The 23,505-nt window shown below is 40.5% G+C and overlaps 1 protein-coding gene and 2 pseudogenes across 1 annotated transcript; 2 read left to right on the top strand and 1 right to left on the bottom strand.

Annotated features, from left to right (window-relative positions):
• Positions 1–1,190: 1,190 nt before the first annotated feature.
• On the bottom strand, positions 1,191–5,056 carry LOC136709329 (extracellular calcium-sensing receptor-like). Its single transcript, XM_066684473.1, has 6 exons — positions 4,878–5,056; positions 4,218–4,515; positions 3,201–4,034; positions 2,661–2,882; positions 2,182–2,305; positions 1,191–2,086 (listed from the first exon to the last, which is right to left on the bottom strand). Exons 1-6 carry the CDS (start codon positions 5,054–5,056, stop codon positions 1,191–1,193), a joined length of 2,553 nt encoding a protein of 850 aa, XP_066540570.1.
• Positions 5,057–11,512: 6,456 nt separating this feature from the next.
• LOC136709842 (extracellular calcium-sensing receptor-like) lies at positions 11,513–15,321 on the top strand (annotated as a pseudogene).
• Positions 15,322–18,464: 3,143 nt separating this feature from the next.
• Positions 18,465–20,505, top strand: LOC136709328 (extracellular calcium-sensing receptor-like; annotated as a pseudogene).
• Positions 20,506–23,505: the final 3,000 nt, after the last annotated feature.

The raw sequence follows: 23,505 nt of genomic DNA, 5'->3' as shown, positions 1-23,505 counted from the left end.
TTGATATCTCGCTGAACTGAGATTGCTTCCAATGATGACAAGCCCTGTTTGCTGCCCAAAACCATAACAGTGCAGCAATCAGCATAGCAATCTCCGAGTCTTTTCCACACTGTGATCCAACTGCTGTAGGCAGAATCTGAACATCACTGAACATAACGTTCTTCCACATGTTCAGGTTTCAGTGCACATGTTACCGACACCAGCGTAAACAGGCAGTGAACAGTGAAAGATAGTCATGGCAGGCCTCCTGGCAACCCGATGAGGGCAGAGATTGGCTGGGTGCAGTTTGTTCCTGATTGTCTGGGCAGAGAGTCATCGGACATATCAGACTGCAAACCTGTAGAAGACAGCCTATGGTACCTAAGTGTAACATGGTGAGGAAACTGTCTTCTTGGGATGCACACTTAGCGGCCCGTCTCTGACATCCTTCTTAATATGGAACCTTTATATGGATCCATGGTACCATTTTGAGATGGTACTAGGGCGCACTTCAAATAATGCTGTGACTTGGTTTTGCAGAATACCAGCTTGAAGTTGCCCTATCGCATGGGCCCTATTCAGATCAGTCAAAGGTGGCATGCCGATTCTTGTAGCAGACACTGACTGACCACTGTAGCAGGGCCCATGCTCACAGGTGCTGCCAGCACCTGGGACTACCAGAAGCTCAAAACAAGTGTCAGTAGCAAGAGCAAAATAAGTTGTTTGGCATTAGCTGAGAAGATTTGACAAATTTCTCATGGATGCAACCCACATACTCAGCTCCACTACTCATCCCACAAATGCATGCTCCTTACAAATGTGGCACCATTTAAAAGGGAAATTAACAGGCTTTTCAACGGCATAAGATTTATTGCCATAAAGCATGGTTGCAACAAATAAATAATCTACCAAGCACAAAGCACATCCTTTACTTTTTGTGCTAAATTATGGATCTGAATCTAACGTGAAAATGACCATAAACTTTGTGAGATTTGCCATTCAAATGTAACTTTTGTTAGCCAAGTAAGATAGTTAGTCTGAATCTGCTTCCAAGCTGTATCTTAAACATAAATATGTTTGTTATTGGACTGCACAGAAATGACAGACCAAAACTTCATAATCTGTTAAAATGTTATTTTATTTATTTAATTATTTAGTGTGGCTCAATACATTTTGTTTATGTCTCAGTTTTAAGTGATCCAGCAGAATTTCTATTTTTTCATCAAATGTTTTTTGCTGTTTTTTTCAGGTCTTAGCAACACAACATAGCATTTTGGTGCAAATATACACAAAAATAGGCTGAAAGCCGATGCTAAGATTGCGAAGATATGCACAGCAACCATATACTTTCCATGAGTGCTCACATAAACAGGGATAAATGTAATCCACACAGCAAAAAAGATAACCATGCTGAATGTGATGAATTTGGCCTCATTGAAGTTATCTGGGAGTTTTCTTGCAAAAAAAGCGATTAAGAAGCACATGGAAGCCAAGAGGCCAATGTATCCCAACACACACCAGAAACCTATTTCTGACCCAACCTTACACTCTACAATTACAGTAGCACTCGTAAACTCAGTGTTATAAGCTGCAGAGGGAGGTTTGCTGGTTAGCCATATGATGCAGATAAATGCTTGGACACAAGAGCACAGTAAGACACTTAACATTTGCTGAACCGGTCCAAACCATTTCATGACATTACTGCCAGGAATGGTTGCCCTGAAAGCCATCAGAACCACTAAAGTCTTAGCCAAGATGCAGGCAATACAAAGTGCAAAACTGATTCCAAAAGCGGTGTATCTCATTTGGCAAAGCCAGTTAGTGGGCTTACCAATGAATGTCAACCCAATAAGAAAGCATGCACAGAGAAAAAAGAGAAGAAGGAAGCTAAGTTCCATGTTGTTTGCTCTAATGATGGGCGTATTCTTATAGATATAAAACAAATAAAGAACACCTAGAGTCAAACATGCTCCAAAGATGGAAACAGCCCCTAGAACTATCCCTAAGGGCTCTTCAAAGGACAGGTACTCCAACGCCTTGGGTATGCATTGGTCTCTGGCTTGGTTTGGCCACATCTCATCTGAACATTTCAGACAATCAATTGAGTCTGTGATAAAATTCATCAAAAAAGTTGATGCAGTTTAACTTTGCTGTATAATATGTGAGAAAACAAACATACCAAATAACAGGTCAGTTTCACACCTGTTTGATTGCTAATCTCTCCATCTGCACATGGTATGCAATCAAAGCAGCATATTGGTTCACCTTTTCGCCTGGCCTTCCTGGAACCTGGCAGACAATTTTTGCTGCACACAGACACTGGTGCCTGTGAAACACAGCAGATTGAGCAAAAGACCACATGGGTTTTTACTTTACATAAATTAATACATACAACACTCATACTGCAAAAGAAACACATTTTTTCACATAAATTATTGAAAATATGCTTTAAGCAAATGTCTTAAATATCTTAGAGGGCTCATTTTTAATTTTGCTTATAATTTGTCTCCTGTCTTGTGAATTCATTATAGCCCTAATGTAAAATCCACAGAATAAAGAATATCACCCCATTTAATACTAAAGTGCATAATACTCTCTAAGTGAGTCACAAACATGCAGAGAACCTGAATTAGAAGCAGCCTTATAAAAAACAATCTTGCTCTGGATGACACAGCACAAACCTTATTTTCTCTGTGCCAGAAAATCTCTGATACATTTATGATCAGATTCCTGTCTTCCTTTAGTGAGGCATCATAAAATCCAACCCTGACAAGTTGAAGAGTGCCATCTTTCTCCACCTGCCAGTTCATCAGATCATAAGAGGCGATAGGGTCTCCATTCTCGTCAAAACGGACATCTTCTCCCAGTGTTGTGAAGTTTGTTTGTTTCATGTATCTCAGGAGCTTTGAAGAAAATTAACAGGACAGATAGGTAGAAAGTCTATATGCAAATGTTTATATGAAAATTTAAGTTGAATATTAACATAATATATTGAAAGGAATGCTTTACAGCTTTATAGCCCAATTTCTGTTTGCAGCATCTCAGGAGCACATGGTCAACTATTGCTGTTCTATGGGCAAAAGCAAATATTCTATTAAGGGACTATGTACAAAATATGTGCTTAAATTACTCTCCATAAGATTTAGCCGTCTGCAAAGGTATGGATGAAAAATTTCTACGGTATTCCTCTGTTTTAGTAAATACACAAACTAATACCACACCTGCCAAGGAAGAAGTGGACTCAGGCTCCCACACGTCCCATTCTGAAAAGGGCCCTGTCCTGGAACACAGGTAATTATGTTGTGCAAAGCATGAGCTATGAGGTATACAGCCTTGTATACATTGTAGGTCACTCTAAGCTGGGTTACATCTGAGTAGGGAGAGTACAGATTGTCCAGACTCTCTGTGCTGCTGCATGGTCCCCAATACTTAGCCTCCTGTTTGTGCATATGGTTGTTTAGGGATCCATTGACATGACAGTTAAAGGTTTCCTCCCAGAACTCAGTTAAAAAATTAGAGGTCTGAACATTGGACATGTTTAGCCCTCTGAGGTAGCTTCCTAGGTTCGGGATTTCTCCTTTTCGTATGGCAAAACCCAGCGTCCCCTTCAGAAGATCACTAAAATCATTCCACAAGGCCTTTGAAGTCGCCCAGGCTTCACTGGCAATCCACTGTAAATGGGTAATATTTCGTTGTTTGCACTCTTTCAGAATAGTGTGCAGCTCTGACTCTCCAGAGAAGTTAAGAACAACTGTGGCTTTTGAGGCCAGAATTATGTTCATCAACTCTCTTAGTGTTTCTCCTGACAGAGTGACAGGGTAGAAGTGCACATAAGCAGGGCACACATTACATCTGGCTGCTTCCAATAAAAACTGCTGAATGGCAAAGCGAGCATAGTCTGACTCCACACCTATGACTCCCACCCAGGTCCATTGAAAGTAAGTGACCAGCTTCACTAAAGCTTTAATTTGAAATTCATCACTTGGCATTGTCCGCATAAATGTGGGAAACTCCTTCTTGTTACTCAGACATGAGCAAGATGCGAAGTAACTGACCTGAGAGCATAAAAAAATGGAAAAATTATATATATATTATATATATATATATATATATATATATATATATATATATATATATATAATAGTAACTTTTTTTTAATCAACACTCTTTATCTTTTGGTTAATTCATTTCATACCAATATTGTTAACGCTATATAATTAGATTCTCTTCAACCTTACCAAAGGTACATTGAATGAACCCAGTGTTCTCAGCACAGCCATGGACACTCCCGATGCAGCATCTCCCACAATGACTGGAGAGGGCTTTTTTTGTACATCTATACATCCAGCTCCTTGTTCAGCTTCCGGCTGGCCATTGACCAGTAGCAGTGACCCTTTCACTGACACGGGTATGTCATCGCAGCTGTCCCGGATGTGGTAACCCAAAGAGATGTTCGGTAACAGATCTTGCCTCTGGTTTATCTCCATCACAGTGAATGTCATAGCCCTTATCCATCTCAGAGCTCTAGCACTAAAGCTGTAAAGCAATATTTCACATATGAAGCTGTTGGAAAACAAAAAAAATCCTTTGAACCAATTTGTGGCTTTCTTTTTTAACAAGATATTAGAATCATTACAAAATTCCAGTGAAACTTTACACATTTACACTGAGTGAAATTTTCATGAATTCCAACCTACACTGTAAAAAAATCTGTTACATCAATGATCCTTAAAATCCAGAACATTCTGCTTCTCCTGTAAATATCCATTCAGAGAGAGAATATTTTGTAGTGAAAGTAACAAAAATAAAATAATACATTTCAAATGAACAAATCTCATTATGCAGTTAATCTGTGAGTATTTTCCTGTAACATTTAAACATATCAAAGCACCACTTACTACTTGTAATCAGTGGGTGCAGGTTTGCTTTGGAAAGTCCACATTGCTGAGACAGGGCTATAGTGCAAGGGAAATAATCCACCCAGAATCACATCTCCATCCAGGAAGAAATTCTGGGTCCCTTCTTCTCCCTGATAGATGCACTCATTTTTATATGCAGACCAACACCACGCAGGCATTCTCAAAAGAAACCAGAATCTGAGTAGAGTATGGTGTGCCATACCTGACACAATTGGAAAAGCATACACCAAGTGATATATATATATAGGTTCACAATGAGGAGGGATGGTCTTAACTTTTCACAGAAAAGTGTGAACCAATGACATTGCTTGTTCCTTTTGTCAACTTTTTTCACACAATTGGACAACCCAAATATTAATAAGTGCTCACTACTGGATAAATTCATCACCTACTACAGAATGTTGCATGAGTAATTATATATATATATATATATATATATATATATATATATATATATATATATATATATATATAAAAAACACACAAAAAGAAAAGGAAAACAATGTCCTATTCAAACTATAGGCAAATACACTTTAAAATGCATATATGATGAAATGGAAGCTTATATGTCCCCTCCAGGGTGTATTCCCGCCTTGCGCCCGATGATTCCGGGTAGGCTCTGGACCCCCCGCGACCCTTAATTGGATAAGCGGTTACAGATAATGAATGAATGAATGAATGGAAGCTTATATTCCAACCATTTAAACTTCCATATTCACAAGCTTCATGTCTAATACTTCACAATTTTTCTGTTTGCTACGCTGAGCTGTTATTATCTCAAAATAGACATGCATACGAGATTAATGACACTTTTGACTGATGACAAGGACAGATAGATTTCACTCAAGTTTCAAAATATATGACACTGCATTTTGTCCCTTATGCTGTGTTCCATTTAACTTGAAAGTCAAATATCAGACCTGGTAATATCATCACACCTAATTTGACCACATTCCAGTGCCACTTTTTAAACTTTTTTATGCCCCAGGTTATCATTGTTAGCTTGTCCAAGGTTAGCACTGATAGAAATACCAGTTGATAAAGGCACATTTTGATTGATAAAGGAGAATATTGTACGTCCTGTTGTAATCCATGTACAATGTAGACTGGCCTTGTGGGCTGAATTAAACAAGGCCTTTCTAAAAACAAAAAAGATGTCTGAATGGCAGCATGTTCCTTCATAACTGTAAATATAATTCAGCATTAGTTGAAGTTATGTAAGAACCATGCTCAAACTCCTCTCCTTAGCCCTATATATATTCTACAAACCCACGTCATTTCCCTGTCAGACAAACTCGCTGCACTTGGCTCAGAAGATGGACCTTGACTTGACTGTTTCGCAATGTGAGCTTGCTCCTTGGCTCTGGGTTTGTTAGGAGATGCGTTCGGCCATGTCAAGCCTGTTTCCCCCATTTCTCCAAGCTCTGCAGCCCAATAGGCTCCCGTGCACCCCGGCTTCTCCTGCTTTGTCTTGTGTCTCCTGTTTGGGGCTGTGACTACCAACTGCTCCAAGCTCTGTGTATGTTCTGGTCTTTCCCACTCTTGATCCATGCATTGCCTCAGCTTTCCACTGCTTCTCCACCTCCAGCTGCAACCTCTGCCTCCATCGCCAGCATGTGGCTTTGAGTCTCTCCTCACCTCCGTCTATGGCTTAACAGCTACATTACTGCCTTGAGTTTGGGGATGAGATCAGCCGTTGTCATGCCTGCTTCATCATTGTGCTGACTGCTTCTACTGCTTCTCCTCATCCTGAGACCGATGTCTGGAGTGAAACAACACCTCTATCCTCACCACGGGCATGCAGCCTCGAGCCTCTCTTCTCCTCCTTTTCTGGCTGAACAGACACAAGGCTCAAGAAAAATGCTACAGGGCTAGGTATTCGCTCATTCTGCTAATGAGAGGGACCTTCTCATCTCCACTCTCCTCCATTGCATGTGTACAGAGCCCCTGCACAGCGATGCAACAACATCACATCCTCCTCTCTCCTGACACAAAGCCCCCTGCTGAAGCTGCAAAATCCTTGCTGTCATGTGCACCAGCCAGGCCTTCCCTTCCTATTATTCTTCCTGGTTGTGTTTAACCTGGAAAGTATTAGCCTCGAAGCCTTATTTTCATTTCTTACTCACAAATCTGTACCTTAGAGGGCATTAGAACGTTTGCTTGGAATCTGCAAAATTTCTGCATGTTACCAGGCACTTGTTCACCTACAGTGCTCACCAAGATGATAGTACTTTTAAAATGATTGGAACAGAAAGCAGGCAGCACGTTGAAGCATTCATTCTGATACAGTTCAGCACCTCCTTTCCTCAAAATACTGCACTCAAAAAAGGGTTTTGGGTGGTTGTTAGTTTACCATAAATGAAACATGCTTATATGACACATTAATTAAGTTGCATATAAACATAAATTCATAATGTTTCTTTAACTGAAATAAATGACATTTTTGCACTACTTGATTATTTCTTGTAACCACAACTTAATTCATTTGCGTTCATTGAAACTATCCAAAGCGAAGCCGGATATGACGCAACAGAAGAGACGACAAAACATTTTCACACCGAGGTTGTTTTTCTTCAATGGCGTATCAGGTATGTAATCACTTTACAAAATCCACTTTCATCCATCTAAATACAGGATAACGGCGATGTTTATCTTATGATATTGATTTATATTATTCTTTGCTTGAGTAATATTAACATTTAATTGTCGCGTGTTATATATTTTTAAAAATTAATCATGCTAATGCTAGCGCTATACGGCAGGTATGTCTATGAGGATGTTTATATATTAACGTTATTCTGCAGTTCCCTTCAACATTCTTGAAGCCTTAAATGTCTTTAGAGTTGGTCTAGTTAGGGTAGGAAATGTGCGGTACCAACAGTGGGATTCTCTCGTCAAACCACGGACATGTAATGCGGCTAATTGACTTGCTTCCTCTTGGCGTTTACGTGCACGTCCCAAACGCAAAGCAAGTTCGCTGTTGGGTTAGTATTAGGGACCTGGGCACACCAAACTGTAACCGTTATCTTTGAAAATTGTCATTTGAACGGTGTTGCGTGATATACAATTGTTGTTGAAACCCTTATTTTAGAAATATACATTTTAATAATTACGATAATAATTACAATCCTTGCTGCATGGCTTCCTTGATGTTGATGCCATGCTGTGGCCCTTCATCCTGACACCTCCCTTTGCATCTGTGCCACCCACTGCTTCCATCTTTGCAACTTGAGCTCTCTCTTCAAATACTGCTGTGGACCTTCATCATGATCCCCACCCCTATAGCACCCTGTGACTATTGTATGGCTTGTGCTCTTTCCTGCTGTGGATGTTTGCCCCTGCCTTTCCCCTTAGCAGCTATGCGGTTCCCAGCCCTTAGGTTTGTGCTAGGAGAAAGCACGAGCTGTAAAGCTATGGCCCAACCTCTCTCCTTTCCAGCTACGCCACTCCCAGCCTATACTTTTAAAGCCCACATGCTATTCTCAGGCACTGCTGTGGATCTTCATTACCTCTCCCCTTTGCAACAACTTCTCCCAGCCCCTAATTTCCAGCTCATGCACTTTCCTCAAGCAATGCCTTGGACCAGGCTCCTGCCCCACACTCAAGGTACCCGATGCCATCAAGGCAGTTGCCATTAATAGTCCCCCTATAAAATGCTTGGGTCCCTTATTAGAGCCATTTGATTTGGACTGCGTTATGGTGAACTTCTGTTTGGCTTGGCCAGAGGGACCAAAGATCAGTGGATCTTTTATGAGGAACTTGTGGAATTTATGAAACACACTGCCAAGAACATTTAGCATGATCTTCCTCATTCTGGAGCTCATAAACTTTTTCCACAATCTGTTCAACCTGAGTTCCAGTCACACCAGTAAGTCACAACCAATGTATGCCTCATGTGGTAAGTCAAGGATGACCGAGAAATAGTGTAAGATTCCCTTTTTGTTCCACTGAATGGTTAAGGCACAGATGCCATCAGTGTGTGATATCACCCTTGGAACTGGGTCGAGGGGAAAGCAGCAATGCTCACCAATGGGATGTTTGGTTAAGTGGCGAGTAGGCGCGTCAAGTAGCGTCCTGCTTATGGCAAACAGGTCAGCCCATAGGGCAAGGATGGCATTGTTGACGTGGTACTTTTGGATTTTTACGCCATTGGTGATGTGAAGACCGGGTGTGTCTGTGGCATCAGGGATGGTGAAAGTGCACAGGAACAAGCTTCGCTGTTCAAATATGGCACACGGGGGCCAGGTTGAAACTGTAGAGATATAGACTCGTTACTGGAACACACAGGGAACCTTTAACAAGGTGTAGACAGTGCATGTATTTAAGACTCTCCAGGTGGACCAGAGCCAAGTGCAGTAAACTGTTGAAAATTGGGAACTTTCTTCTAATAAGAGTACCTATAGTATCAGAGCAGGGAAAAGTTTTACCTGGGATTAAGCACAAGGGAGCAGGTCGACTATAAAAGTGGACAGAGGCGAGTCAAGTCCAGTACACTTTAGTAGTTATGCTATGAATTTCCAGTTACTTAGTTTCACTTGGGGACTCAAAAGAATGGATGACTAATAATGGTTGACTGAAGTAGAAGTTGCTATAGTTGTATAAAGTGGTATAAACTAGGATGTGAATTTTTAGCCATTATAAAACTATGTTGTAGCTGTATGTAATTTAAAATGAGTTAATAGCAGAGTTACTTGGATGTACTAAAGCCGAAGTGAACAAGTCAGCTTGCACTAGCAAGTTTTAAAAATTAGAAATACCAGAGCAATTTTAAATGAAATAGTGAGGGTTCACCACCAGATGGCACTAAATTTAATTTTTAAATGGCAGTGACAAACATCAAGCACTAAAGTATGCTAAGCTAAATTTAAATTGCAATACCAGATTTCAACACTAGGTTGATGGAAGTTCAAATTGCAATAGCGTGTAGGTTAATTGAGGTGCAGTGTTGGATCACAGACATCAGGCGGCGATGATGTAGCGTGTTTTAAACACCAGCGGAAGGCAAATTTAAATTGCAGTAGCAGACCACAGATGAGAATTCCAATTGTAATGGTGTCTTAAACACCAGAGAGCGCCAGAGTTTTCACATGTGATAACACCGCATAAAGTGAAAGCAGGAAAATAATATTACTTTTACTTGTAGTAACTCAATGCAATAGCTTCTACCACTAAACAGAGCATTTAGTTCTACCTTAAATGTGTCAGTTTAAGAATCTTATTTGCGGTTTTGTCCAGCTTCTTACTGAATACCCATTTCCAACTTTAACAGCTATGCAAAGCTAAAGCTAATGCTAGTAGGAGGAGCTCCGCTCAGGACTGGCCTCTTCTCAAAGAGAATATACTGCTTTAGCAATGCTGTGTGGGGCAGCAGTGTTTTAGCTTTGACTGTTTCCTTACTCTATGATCACACACCCTGGACATTTTATGACTAAGTAAATATCATACAGATTGCTCAATTATAAGGTTCATATTTCTTATACAAAAGATTTACCAATACAAGGCCTCATACATATGCACTTACACTAATGAACTGCTTCTGACACACTGGATTATTTGTAGTGAATATAAAAGCAACTCTGGCATATTCAGCTGTCGCACTGTCTGGGTTGCAGTGGATCCGGAGCCTACCCGGAATCATTGGATCCAAGGCAGGAACACACCCTGGAGGGGGCGCCAGTCCTTCAGTGTGACACACACACACACACACACACACACACACACACACACACACACACACACACACATTCTTACCTAAGAACACTCTCCAGTCACCATGCAATCCACCTACCACTGTGCATTTTTTGACCGTGGGAAGAAACCAGAGTACCTGACGAAAACCCATGCAGACACGGGGAGAACACACCAAACTCCTCACAGTCACCTGGAGCGGGAACCCACAACTTCCAGGTCCCTGGAGCTGTGTGATTACGACACTACTTGCTGTGCCACCATGCTGCCCCTGATTTATGTTTACTGTACTACAAATTCCAGTCAAGCCTTAAATTGTAACCTGCCTTAGCAAAACATTGTTGTCATCTGATACTTTGTCTGGACACTTTATTATTATTATTATTATTATTATTATTATTATTATTATTATTTTCTTTAAAAACAGGAATAATAAGGAGAGACAACAAATAGTCAATGCCACTGTCATTAGCATTCAGTAATATCACACCTCCTGTGCTCAGCTCATGCCCCTGTGACTTGGCTATCATGGTAAGTTGGATATTTAAAGCACTGTATGACAGTTATGAGAGAGCTGGGAACTTCTGAGTATGATGCAGCTCTCTTTAAGTCTGGTGATGTTTGTTTTAGTGCTATGTATAACTCTGCTTATTCCTGCAGCCATTAATGCTAATCCAGTCACCTGTAAGCTGTGGACTGAGCCTCAGTTGCCTGGACTTTATATGAATGGACACTTTGTGGTTGGTGCGATTTTCTCCATTCATACCTATATGAGAACAGAGCACAACACCTTCACCGGGCTGCCTCTGCAACCACAGTGCTCTGGGGGGTCTGTCTGTCTGTCTGTCAGCCAAATGATATTCACATTATTATGGTTACACCTGAAAACAACATTGTCTAATTTTATACTGTCTGTCTTATGCAGTATGGATTTCAGAGAGCTGCACTTTGCTCGTGCCGTAGAGTTCGCCGTACAAGAAATAAATAACAGCACAGAACTGCTGCCGGGAATCACGCTGGGTTACCGGATATACGACTCATGCGCGGCCGTGCCCATGGCGGTCAAAGTTGCATTTCAGGTTGTTAATGGCATGGAACGTTTTTTCAATTATACAGCGTGTGCACAATCTGCAAGTGCTTCTGTTACTGCTCTCGTAGGAGACTCCAATTCCACGCCAACGCTTAATTTGGCCAGATTACTCGGTCTCTCTGGAATTCCACAGGTCAATATTTGATGCTTAATTTTGTAAAAGTGGTATACATATTGAAGAAGAATATTTTGTCAAATATATTAACTTTAATGTTTAATTAACCTATTATTTTGCTTTATGGTTTTAATAATATCTAAAGAATTCATACAGTTTTCACGAATGATGTTTGTTTATGTTTCTATATTGGATAACAGGTCAGTCATTTCGCAACCTGCGCGTGTTTGAGCGATAAGCGTCAGTTCCCTTCCTTCTTCAGGACAATACCAAGTGACCATCACCAAGCGGCAGCGCTGGCCAGAATGGTGAAACATTTTGGCTGGACATGGATTGGAGCAGTGCGCAGTGACTCGGATTATGGGAATAACGGAATGGCCTCATTTCTAAAGGCTGCGCAGGAGGAGGGGATCTGTGTGGAGTACTCGGAGGCCTTTTACAGGACAGATCCGAGCAGTAAAATAGAGAGAGTGGCGAACATCATCCGCAGATCAACAGCCCGAGTAATAGTAGCGTTTATGGCCTCGGGCGAAATGCGAGTTTTATTAGAAGAACTGGTCAAAAACCCACCGCCTCCTCTTCAGTGGATTGGCAGTGAGACGTGGATCATAAACTCGGAGTTTCTGCGCTTTAACATGTGCGCTGGGGCGATAGGGTTCGGTGTTCCCCGTTCAGTGATCCCAGGGCTCCGGGAGTTTCTTCTAGACCTCTCCCCAGCACAAGTTCAGAAGTCATCACTGTTAAAGGAATTCTGGGAGAGCTCGTTCAGTTGTAGCCTGACGGGTTCCCCAAAGGGCTTGCGGGTATGTAACGGCAGCGAGGAGATCCGCGCGCTGCAGAACCCGTACACAGACACGTCACAGCTGCGTATCACTAACATGGTGTACAAAGCTACATACGCCATAGCACATGCCATCCACGGTGTTATCTGTAATGACACGCAGTGCGACAAAAGCATTCAGTTCGCACCATGGCAGGTATAAAAACTATAAGCATTTGTATAATATACATTAATGCAGGGGTGGGCAATTATTTTTTCCATGGGGCCACATGAGAAACAGAAAATATTGTGGAGGGCCGGCCAAAAGGCTGATCTCAATTCTGCATAATATTAACTGTACTTCTTTGTAAAAAAGCAGTAAATAGCATTGTTTTGACAAGCTGGTAAGAGTATATGTTATAATTAAGCAATGAAAACATGAGGTTGCCTTCCAAAAAATGTAATTTATTCAAGCGAATTTCACAAAACAATGGGAAAGGCAATTAATCACTAAAACGGCATCATAAAAACACGCTAAACATGCAAATAAAAATAAAAAAGAAGCTTGGTAAAAAAGCCTTGCTGCTTTTGCAGTTTAGCTGGCAAAGCTTCCGATGTCCGCGCCCTTTCAGCATCAGTCACGTTCTTGTATTTCTCCCCGTGTTTCGTCTCGTAATGCCGACTCAAATTGTACTCCTTAAACACGGCGATCTGCTCCCCGCAAACTAAACACACGGCTTTACCTCTCACTTCAGTAAATAAATACTTAGCAGTCCAATTTTTGTTGAAAACCCTGCATTCGGCATCTACCTTTCTTTTTTTAGCATGAGCAGACATTTCTGAGGGCTAAAGTCGTCCTGTGACTTGCTAGTGACAACGGTCAAATCACGCCCATGCCTCAATATAAGTTTTGCGTCATCATGTACGTAAATAAAAAACAACTTCAAAATAAAAGCAATGCAGCTTCAGTCCATGCATCAGGTAAAATAAGAAAATATGTTTATTTTGTAATTTCCAATTAACGTTACACGGGCCGGTCAGAGTCAATCAAAGGGCCGTATGCGGCCCGGGGGCCGTACAATGCCCAGGTTTGCATTAATGTATCCATGAATTAACATGCATTAATTAAATTGATATATTTAGGTATGCAAATATTACATTCTTATTTTTAAATGGTGTTTACCACTACAGGTACTTGACCAGCTCAAGAGAGTGAATTTCACCACAAAGAATGGTTATCAGGTCACATTTGATTCCAATGGTGATCCTGTGGCTGTTTATGAGCTCATAAACTGGCAAGTTCAAAAAGATGGGGCCTTGGATTTTGTGACAGTCGGCCACTATGACTCCTCCAAACCAAAGGGACAAGAGTTCAGTATTAACAAAGCTATCGGCTGGGTGGGGGGACAGATAGAGGTACTGTACTCACTGACTACAGCAAGAACCGTATTCACCTATGAATAGCATTGTGGTCTTCAAATGTGTATCACTTACTATAATTAAGATCTGAATTTGTCTGTCTTCCACAGGTGCCAGTGTCTGTGTGCAGTGAGATTTGTCCTCCTGGCACTAGGAAGGCTGTACAGAAAGGAAGGCCAGTCTGCTGCTATGACTGTATACCATGTGCAGAAGGAGAGATCAGTAACATAACAGGTTGGATATCAGAACAAATAATGCTGAATAAAGATTTTACCACTCTCACCTATTATTGAGATTTCTAGTCTATAGTGAGATTGTGAAATATTTGTTTTCCTTTCATAGGTGCAGTGGGTTTAGACATTTATTGAAGTCTCCCTTTGTCATAGCTGTGAGGTTCTGTCTTAACATCTGGTTCTGATAATGCTTTTTTCTATAGATTCTTTGAACTGTATGCTGTGCCCCCCCGAGTTCTGGCCCAGTGCAAATAGAGACAACTGCCTCCCAAAGCCTGTGGAGTTCCTGTCCTGGGATGACAATCTGAGCATTGCCTTGACAGTATCCTCTGTGGCGGGGGCCTTCATATCTGTGTGTGTGTCAGCAATTTTCTACAGATATAGGACTTCTCCTCTGGTCAGAGCCAACAACTCAGAGCTCAGCTTCCTGCTGCTCTTTGCTCTGGCTCTGTGTTTCCTCTGTTCACTTACTTTCATTGGTCAGCCCTCTGAGTGGTCCTGCATGCTTCGCCACACAGCATTCAGCATTGCCTTCGTACTCTGCATCTCCTGTGTTCTGGGGAAAACTATAGTGGTGTTAATGGCCTTCAGGGCTACACTTCCAGGCAGTAATGTCATGAAGTGGTTTGGGCCTCCACAGCAGAGACTCAGTGTCGTTTTCTTCACTCTCATACAGGTCATTATTTGTGTGCTTTGGTTAACAATATCCCCTCCTTTTCCCTTCAAAAACCTAAAGCACTACAAGGAGAGGATCATCCTGGAATGTGAATTAGGTTCAGCTATAGGATTCTGGGCTGTACTGGGTTATATAGGATTCCTGGCTTTTTTTTTGTTTTGTTTTGGCTTTTCTGGCTCGAAAACTGCCAGATACCTTCAATGAAGCCAAGTTCATCACATTCAGTATGCTCATATTCTGTGCAGTTTGGGTCACCTTTATTCCAGCTTATGTCAGCTCTCCTGGAAAATTCACTGTGGCTGTGGAGATATTTGCGATCTTAGCCTCAAGCTTTGGTTTGATTATTTGTATTTTTGCTCCCAAGTGTTTCGTAATCATGTTTAGGCCAGAGCAGAACACCAAGAAGCACCTCATGGGTAAAGTACCCTCCAAGTCACTTTGAGATCCAGCATGCTTTAGTGAGCACCATAAATAAATAAATTCAGTGTACTGGTTTTTGCTTAGTGGTTATTTGTGACTTGTGTATATATATATATATGGAATGAGATTGTTTTTCATGGTTTCATGGATTGGCCTAGGTCCCTTGGTTTTAGTGAAGGGATATTTAATGAGTGAGCTTGGTGCTCAAACAGAGCACTGTCTTCCACTCAGCTGATCATATCTGACCTCACAAATGCTCTCCTTTCTGTCAATCAATCCTTTGTGTGCATGTTTTATTAACCTATTTTATTTGATGTAAACAACCTGACAAAATCCCAATGCACACACTCAGAAAATCTTGTTGAATTTTTTAAAGCTACAAATGGTAGAGCAACTCCAAATTAAAATGAATGGGGTGTCAAAACACCTTCCTGTAGATGTAATGAGTAGTGTCCCAATATTTTTTGTCCATATAGTGTATGATATCCATGGTCACAAATTCTAGCTCCTTTTACATGTTTAGAGACTGTGATCATTTTGATTGCATACATACAGATTGGGGTAGTTTTTGTGGAGCATATGGCAAGTATTTACATAGATAATATTAAGGTGTAACATATGCAGCACAGTGCCTATGCATGAATACACATGCCAGCATTAAGTTTTGCATAAGAATGAATAGGTAATGTAAGTAGTGTGTATTCTGTGCGTCAGTAACCATGTGTGCAGACTGCATGTTTATTCCTCATTGAAGCTTCATGAAAATTCTAATTCAGGAAAATATAACCCAGTTATTCCATTACTGTTTGTTTGTTTCTTTATATATTATATATACATTTATATATATATATATATATATATATATATATATATATAAAATGGCTTTTGAATATGTGAAGGTCCAAAACGGTCCGAGGGCCATTCTATTTTTCATTTCGAAAACAGCTATTAAAAAAATTACAAATGGGAGGTTATTTAATTTTCATACTCCAAATCCATATAATGTAAAATCAAGCAATATTTCTGTTTTTTCTTCTTTGAAATCAAACATAAATTTGCAAAATGTAAGAAACAGAAAAACGGTCAGTTCTTATTTTTCTCAAACCAAAATTTAACACCGTCGTCAAGGCAACTCAAGGCGAATTAATACAAAGCGGTCGCTTTGTATTTGTACGCTTACTGTTTTTAGAGCTGTTAGCAGGATGGCTTTAGAACCACATGTGAAGCAACTTTACATATATAGATGGGATCTTCTACAGCCATTTCTGTGTCTATCTCGCACTGTTATGGAACCGAAGCTTAACACCATCGTCATATAATATATGTCGTTATAAATAATGGTACAATATACGTAAATACATGAAATAAGCAATGTGTGATTTACAAAAATAATCATAATGTCTTGTTAATTTTAGTCAAATCTATTATTGCATGCATGTAGTAACAGAGACATTGCTGCTCAGACGTGGGCTTCTTGTGAAGCAAACGTTATGTTATCTGTAATTAAAACAACAACAACAAAACCCTATACGTGCATTCGTGTTTGAAGCGCGGATGGCTTTTGTGGAAAACCCCTTCTCCATAACAAGGTGAAATAGCCACAGAGATGGCTGTAGAAGATAGTCCCCTTTTGCCACGTATACAATTGCTTCAGAGTGGATCTTAAGCCATCCTGCTAAGTAAAAGCTTTGAAAATAGCAAATTTACAAGAGCGAGCCTAATATATATATATATATATATATATATATATATATGTGTGTGTGTGTGTGTGTGTGTGTGTGTGTGTGTGTGTGTGTGTGTGTGTTGTTTTAACAAGAAAACCATCTGTTTTTCATTTTTTAGTATCACTTTTACAAAGAAAGTAGGATTAACAAACATTACACAGACCAAAAATCATTGCCTCTAAACATCTTCTCCCTTTATTCATTCATTCATTCATTCATTCATTATCTGTAACCGCTTACTCAGTTGCTGTGTGTCCGGAGCCAACCCGGAATCATTGGGCGCAAGGCAGGAGCACACCCTGGAGGGGGCGCCAGTCCTCAGATAATGACTTGTCTTTCAGATTTCACTCCTATGCATTAACCAATGGTGGTTTTATCAAACCCTAAAACATAACGTGTGTTTAGGACCACCTATAATATACTTTTTATTACATAAATACAGGTGCCCTTTACTTAAGTCCAGAGAGTGTGACATCTGGATACGCCAGAGATTTTGGTGCTGTGATGCATGTATTACATTTAATGAGGTGTGAAGGAAACAGTTCATTTAGTTTAGTCACTTGTGCATGCACATAACCCCAGGTTTTGTGTATAACAATGAACCATTTAAAAATGTGAATTCCAAATGTAGATCACATACTGTGACCATGAGTTGCATTTATCTGTCTGTCATCTTCCACAAGTACCAGTACCTGAGTACAGTGTGAATCTGTACATTTTTAAAATAATAAATGGCCACATTGACCTTAATGGTTAGGTGTAAGACACTATTTCATTAAAATAGCAACAGCAACACAGACCAGTGAGAGCCGTAAAAGCAGAACTGCCTAAGGTCAATAAAATACAGATGAAAGGAGGTGTTTATCTGATAAAATTTGTGTTTTAGTGGTTCATTAGAGAAAGTGAGTGAGGAACAGGCTTGGTATTTAACCCTAGTTGTTTGGTACATGATTTCCCACTTTGTTGTATTAATTCACTTTTCTCAAAACAGTCTCTCCTGTTCTAAAAATGGTCTCCTCCACTTAGTGACCTGAGAAGCACAGAGAGATCAGGTATTATCTTCAGGCTTTGTGGGCACAATATTTTTTTAATCATGACTCAGGATCTGTCACTGGTTCAATTCTACTATTCTGGTATTTAGATTTGTACAATGTTTGCATGACAAGGACATACATATATATGATAATATTTAACCTATAATTTTTGCAATTCTTTAATAAAATATGTATACATTTTTTAAATAAGGAAAACCCCTTAGAAACAGACTTCATCACATAAACCATGAACAGGAATATAATACGCTGTGCAGGAGGAGGGGATCTGTGTGGAGTACTCGGAGGCCTTTTACAGAACAGATCCGCGCAGTAAAATAGAGAGAGTGGCGAACGTCATCCGCAGATCAACAGCCCGAGTAATAGTAGCGTTTATGTCTTCCGGCGAAATGCGAGTTTTATTAGAAGAACTGGTCAAAAACCCACCGCCTCCTCTTCAGTGGATTGGCAGTGAGACATGGATCATAAACTCGGAGTTTCTGCGCTTTAACATGTGCGCTGGGGCGATAGGGTTCGGTGTTCCCCGTTCAGTGATCCCAGGGCTCCGGGAGTTTCTTCTAGACCTCTCTCCAGCACAAGCCCTTAAGTCGCTGCTGTTAACGGAATTCTGGGAGAGCTCGTTCAGCTGTAGCCTGACGGGTTCCTCAAAGGGCTCGCGGGTATGTGACGGCAGCGAGAACATCCGCGCTGCAGAACACGTACACAGACATGTCACAGCTGCGCATCACTAACATGGTGTACAAAGCTACATACGCCATAGCACATGCCATCCACGGTGTTATCTGTAATGACACACAGTGCGGCAAGAGTAGTCACGCCGCACCATGGCAGGTATAAAAACTATAAGCATTTGTATAATATACATTAATGTATCCATGAATTAACATCAATTTATTAAATTAGAATATTAAGGCATGCAAACATTAAATTCTTATTTTTAAATGGTGTTTATCACTACAGGTACTTGACCAGCTCAAGAGAGTGAACTTCCACAAAGAATGGTTATCAGGTCACATTTGATTCCAACGGTGACCCTGTGGCTGTTTATGAGCTCATAAACTGGCAAGTTCAAAAAGATGGGGCCTTGGATTTTGTGACAGTCGGCCACTATGACTCCTCCAAACCAAAGGGACAAGAGTTCAGTATTAACAAAGCTATCAGCTTTGTGGGGGGGCAGACAGAGGTACTGTACTCACTGACAACAGCAAGAATCGCATTCACATACTATAATTAAGATCTGAATTTGTCTGTTGTCTTTCACAGGTGCCAGTGTCTGTGTGCAGTGACAGTTGTCCTCCTGGCACTAGGAAGGCTGTACAGAAAGGAAGGCCAGTCTGCTGCTATGACTGTATACCATGTGCAGAAGGAGAGATCAGTAACAGGACAGGTAGAGTATCCAAACAAATCACGCTGAATAAAAATGTTTATTTTTCACCTATTATTGTGATTTCTAGTCTATAGTGCGATTTTGAAATATTTGTTTTCCTTTCATAGGTGCACTGGGTGCAGTCTTCCTTTGTCTGTGAGGTTTCTTTGAACTGTATGCTGTGCCCCCCCGAGTTCTGGCCCAGTGCATGTAGAGACAACTGCCTCCCAAAGCCTGTGGAGTTCCTGTCGTGGGACGACAATCTGAGCATCGTATTGACAGTATTCTCTGTGGCGGGGGCCTTCATATCTGTGTGTGTGTCAGCAATTTTCTACATATATAGGAATTCTCCTCTTGTCAGAGCCAACAACTCAGAGCCAGAGCTGAGCTTCCTGCTGCTCTTCTCACTGGCTGTGTGTTTCCTCTGTTCACTTACTTTCATTGGTCAGCCCTCTGAGTGGTCCTGCATGCTTCGTCACACAACATTTGGCATTGCCTTCATTCTCTGCATCTCCTGTGTTCTGGGGAAAACTATAGTGGTGTTAATGGCCTTCAGGGCTACACTTCCAGGCAGTAATGTCATGAAGTGGTTTGGGCCTCCACAGCAGAGACTCAGTGTCGTTTTCTTCACTCTCATACAGGTCATTATTTGCATGCTTTGGTTAACAACATCCCCTCCCTTTCCCTTAAAAAACCTAAAGCACTACAAAGAAAGGATAATTCTGGAATGTGGATTAGGTTCAGCTATAGGATTCTGGGCTGTACTGGGTTATATAGGATTCCTGGCTTTTTTCTGTTTTGTTTTGGCTTTTCTGGCTCGAAAACTGCCAGATATGATCACTGAATGTGATGAAGCCAAGTTCATCACATTCAGTATGCTCATATTCTGTACAGTTTGGGTCACCTTTATTCCAGATTATGTCAGCTCTCCTGGAAAGTTCACTGTGGCTGTGGAGATATTTGCGATCTTAGCCTCAAGCTTTGGTTTGATTATTTGTATTTTTGCTCCCAAGTGTTTCCTAATCATGTTTAGGCCAGAGCAGGTACCCTCCAAATCTCTTTGAGATCCAGCATTCTTTAGTGAGCTCCATAAATTCAATGTACTGGTTTTTGCTTAGTTGTTATATTCATTCACTCATTCATTATCTGTAACCGCTTATCCAATTCAGGGTCACAAGGGTCCAGAGCCTACCTGGAATCATTGGGCGCAAGGCGGGAATACACCCTTGAGGGGGCGCCAGTCCTTCACAGGGCAACACAGACACACACACACATTCACACCTACGGACACTTCCAAGTCGCCAATCCACCTACCAACGTGTGTTTTTGGACTGTGAGAGGAAACCGGAGCACCCGGAGGAAACCCACGCGGACACGGGGAGAACACACCAAAGTCACCCGGAGCGGGAAACGAACCCACAACCTCCAGGCCCCTGGAGCTGTCTGACTGCGACACTACCTGCTGCGCCACCGTGCCGCCCTTAGTTTTTGATTACAGATAATGAATGAATGAATGAATAAATATTAAGGTGTAACATATGCAGCACAGTGCCTATGCATGAATACACATGCCAGCATTAAGTTTTGCATAAGAATAGGAAACATAAGAAGTGTGTATTCTGTGCCTCAGTAACCATGTGTGCAGACTGCATGTTTATTTCTCATTGAAGCTATATGAAAATTCTAATTCATGAAAGAATAACCCATTTATTCCATTCCTGTTTGTGTTATGTCTGGATTTATGATCAATCTTAAACCTGTAAAACTGAGCTAGGTCAATTTTTTCCCACTGGCAATAAGAAAACCAAACATGAGAAAAAAAAAACACATTTTTCTGTTTGATTGTCTTTTATGTTACACTCTTGAAAATGATGGGCCAACTCATCTCCGGTGCAACATATGTATTTTGTTTATGCACTGCAAAACACAGAAAACAGCAGGTTACAGGAGCTACTCGGTGTGTTATCTGCTAACCGCTACACCAAGTTAGGGCTGCAACTAATGATTATTTTGATAATCGATTAATCTGTTGATTATTTTTTTTGATTAATCGATTATTAATCGGATAAAAAGGAAGACAAGTCAAATTTGGTTTCCTGTCGGTTACTAGCATATTCAGGACACCATCAGTGAGAACAGCTGCTTGCTGTGGTGTGTAGATCTTCTTCAAAACATAGTCAGCAATGCTGGGCTGTTTTTATCTGAGGTGAGAGAGAAAGTGTAGATATGAACATACACCTAAGTTAATAACAACTGATCTAAAATGCAGACAAATTGAAATTACATAAATGGATATTGGGTGATGCTGCCATGTGCTGCGAATAAAAGGAAAATTCATCTAACACATATGATCAGATATCGTTAAGATATTTAAAATTTTAGAGAACTAATGTTGTAATTATATAAGGCACCCACAACCTATCATTATTAAAAATTAGCATTTACAACTTTATATTTATCAATATTTAACACAGTGTATGTAATGTAATATACACTTATAATGTAATATACACTTGGCTGTGATACTCAAACACTAACACGCAATGCCAGTCAGAAAAGACCTTGAAAAAGGCTTTAAATATATTATTTAATAAATGTTTGGATTTTTTTAAACTCTGAATGTAACTGCCGCCACATTTAAGGTGGAACGGAAAACTCGCTAAATACAAGAGTGATATAAATATACTAAAAATGAGACATCTTGTTTAACTGCTCTAGCAGGCTCTAGTGACATTGAGTGAGAGAAAAACTAACGTTGCTAACGTTAGCTCGACTAAAACTATGGCTTGTTTTGGAACTGCTGGTCGAGCTGACACATTTAAGGTGGAAGAGAAAACTCGGGGGGAAGCTGAGGCTTGTTCGCTAAACGCGAGTGTAATATCAATGTACTAAGAAAAACAAATGTTGTTTAACTGCTCTAGCAGGCTCTAGTGACATTGAGTGAGAGAAAAACTAACGTCGATAACGTTAGCTTGACTAAAACTACGGCCTGTTTTGGAACTGCTGGTCGAGCTGACATATTTAAGGTGGAGATTAAAACTCGGGGGGAAGCTGAGGCTTGTTCGCTAAACGCGAGTGTAACATCAATGTACTAAGTAAAACAAATGTTGTTTAACTACTCTAGCAGGCTCTAGTAACATTGAGTGAGAGAAAAAGTAGAATTAACTTACTATACTTAATCTCTTTCACACATAGCTCCAACAGGCTTCCTTTTCAGGTGCCTCATGCAGTGATGTTGTGCTGCAGTGCCATGCAAGATCAGCTGTGCACATTTTGCACCTAACGCTGTTCCTTGAAGGTGTTAATGTAAAGTGCTTCCATACTTTTGATGACGGGTCGTACGTTTTTCTCTCTGCTTGTGCTAACATTATCCTCTGCTGTGACCGCCTCCGTCATTTTTCAAACCCTTTGTAGTGTATGTTGGTCATACACCGTGAAATATAAATATATTTCTATATTTATATTTATAAGTTTTTATTTGTTTTATAGCCTTGACCTTATTCAAACTCCTCCAATCTCTGATATTTGACTTCATGAAATTAATTAAGATTTATAATTGGCTTAAGCAATTAAAACATTAATAATTAGTTTGAGAATGAATAATAATCATGCTAAATGAGTACGTCAGGATTTTCAGGAAAATTGCAAATTGCAAACACTGTGATTTCAAAGAATGAGAGTTTTATTAATAAAGAGAAGTATTTAATTAACATAGCACAACCTTGTAATCTCACGGTGTCCGGCAGGGGGAACTGATTCGAGCTTAAAGGTGAGCTAGGCGCTTCTGACTTGTGGCTAAAGTTACTAGCTAAGGTTTAATTAATACAAAATTTATCAAGAACTTAATTCGGTTTTCAGCTCTGGAAATGCATAAGTTTAGCTTACTTTTTCGTCGATTTTCACCACTCGTTTGGATGCAGAGGCTCTTTGAAGTCCTGGGAGTGGAGGCGTCTCACTTAGTCTTGCGGTTCTTACCGTAGAAGCATCCAGGCTGAGTTAGCGTGGAGGTCTTTCTTCGTTGATTGAGTTGTCTCGGGCGTACCCGGAGTGTGATGACGCAGGCG

The sequence above is a fragment of the Hoplias malabaricus genome, chromosome 11 (genome assembly GCF_029633855.1).
Source record: "Hoplias malabaricus isolate fHopMal1 chromosome 11, fHopMal1.hap1, whole genome shotgun sequence".
NCBI lineage: Eukaryota > Metazoa > Chordata > Actinopteri > Characiformes > Erythrinidae > Hoplias > Hoplias malabaricus.
The sequence above is the reverse complement of the archived record's forward strand: the minus strand, read 5'-3'. Positions and strand labels throughout refer to the sequence as shown.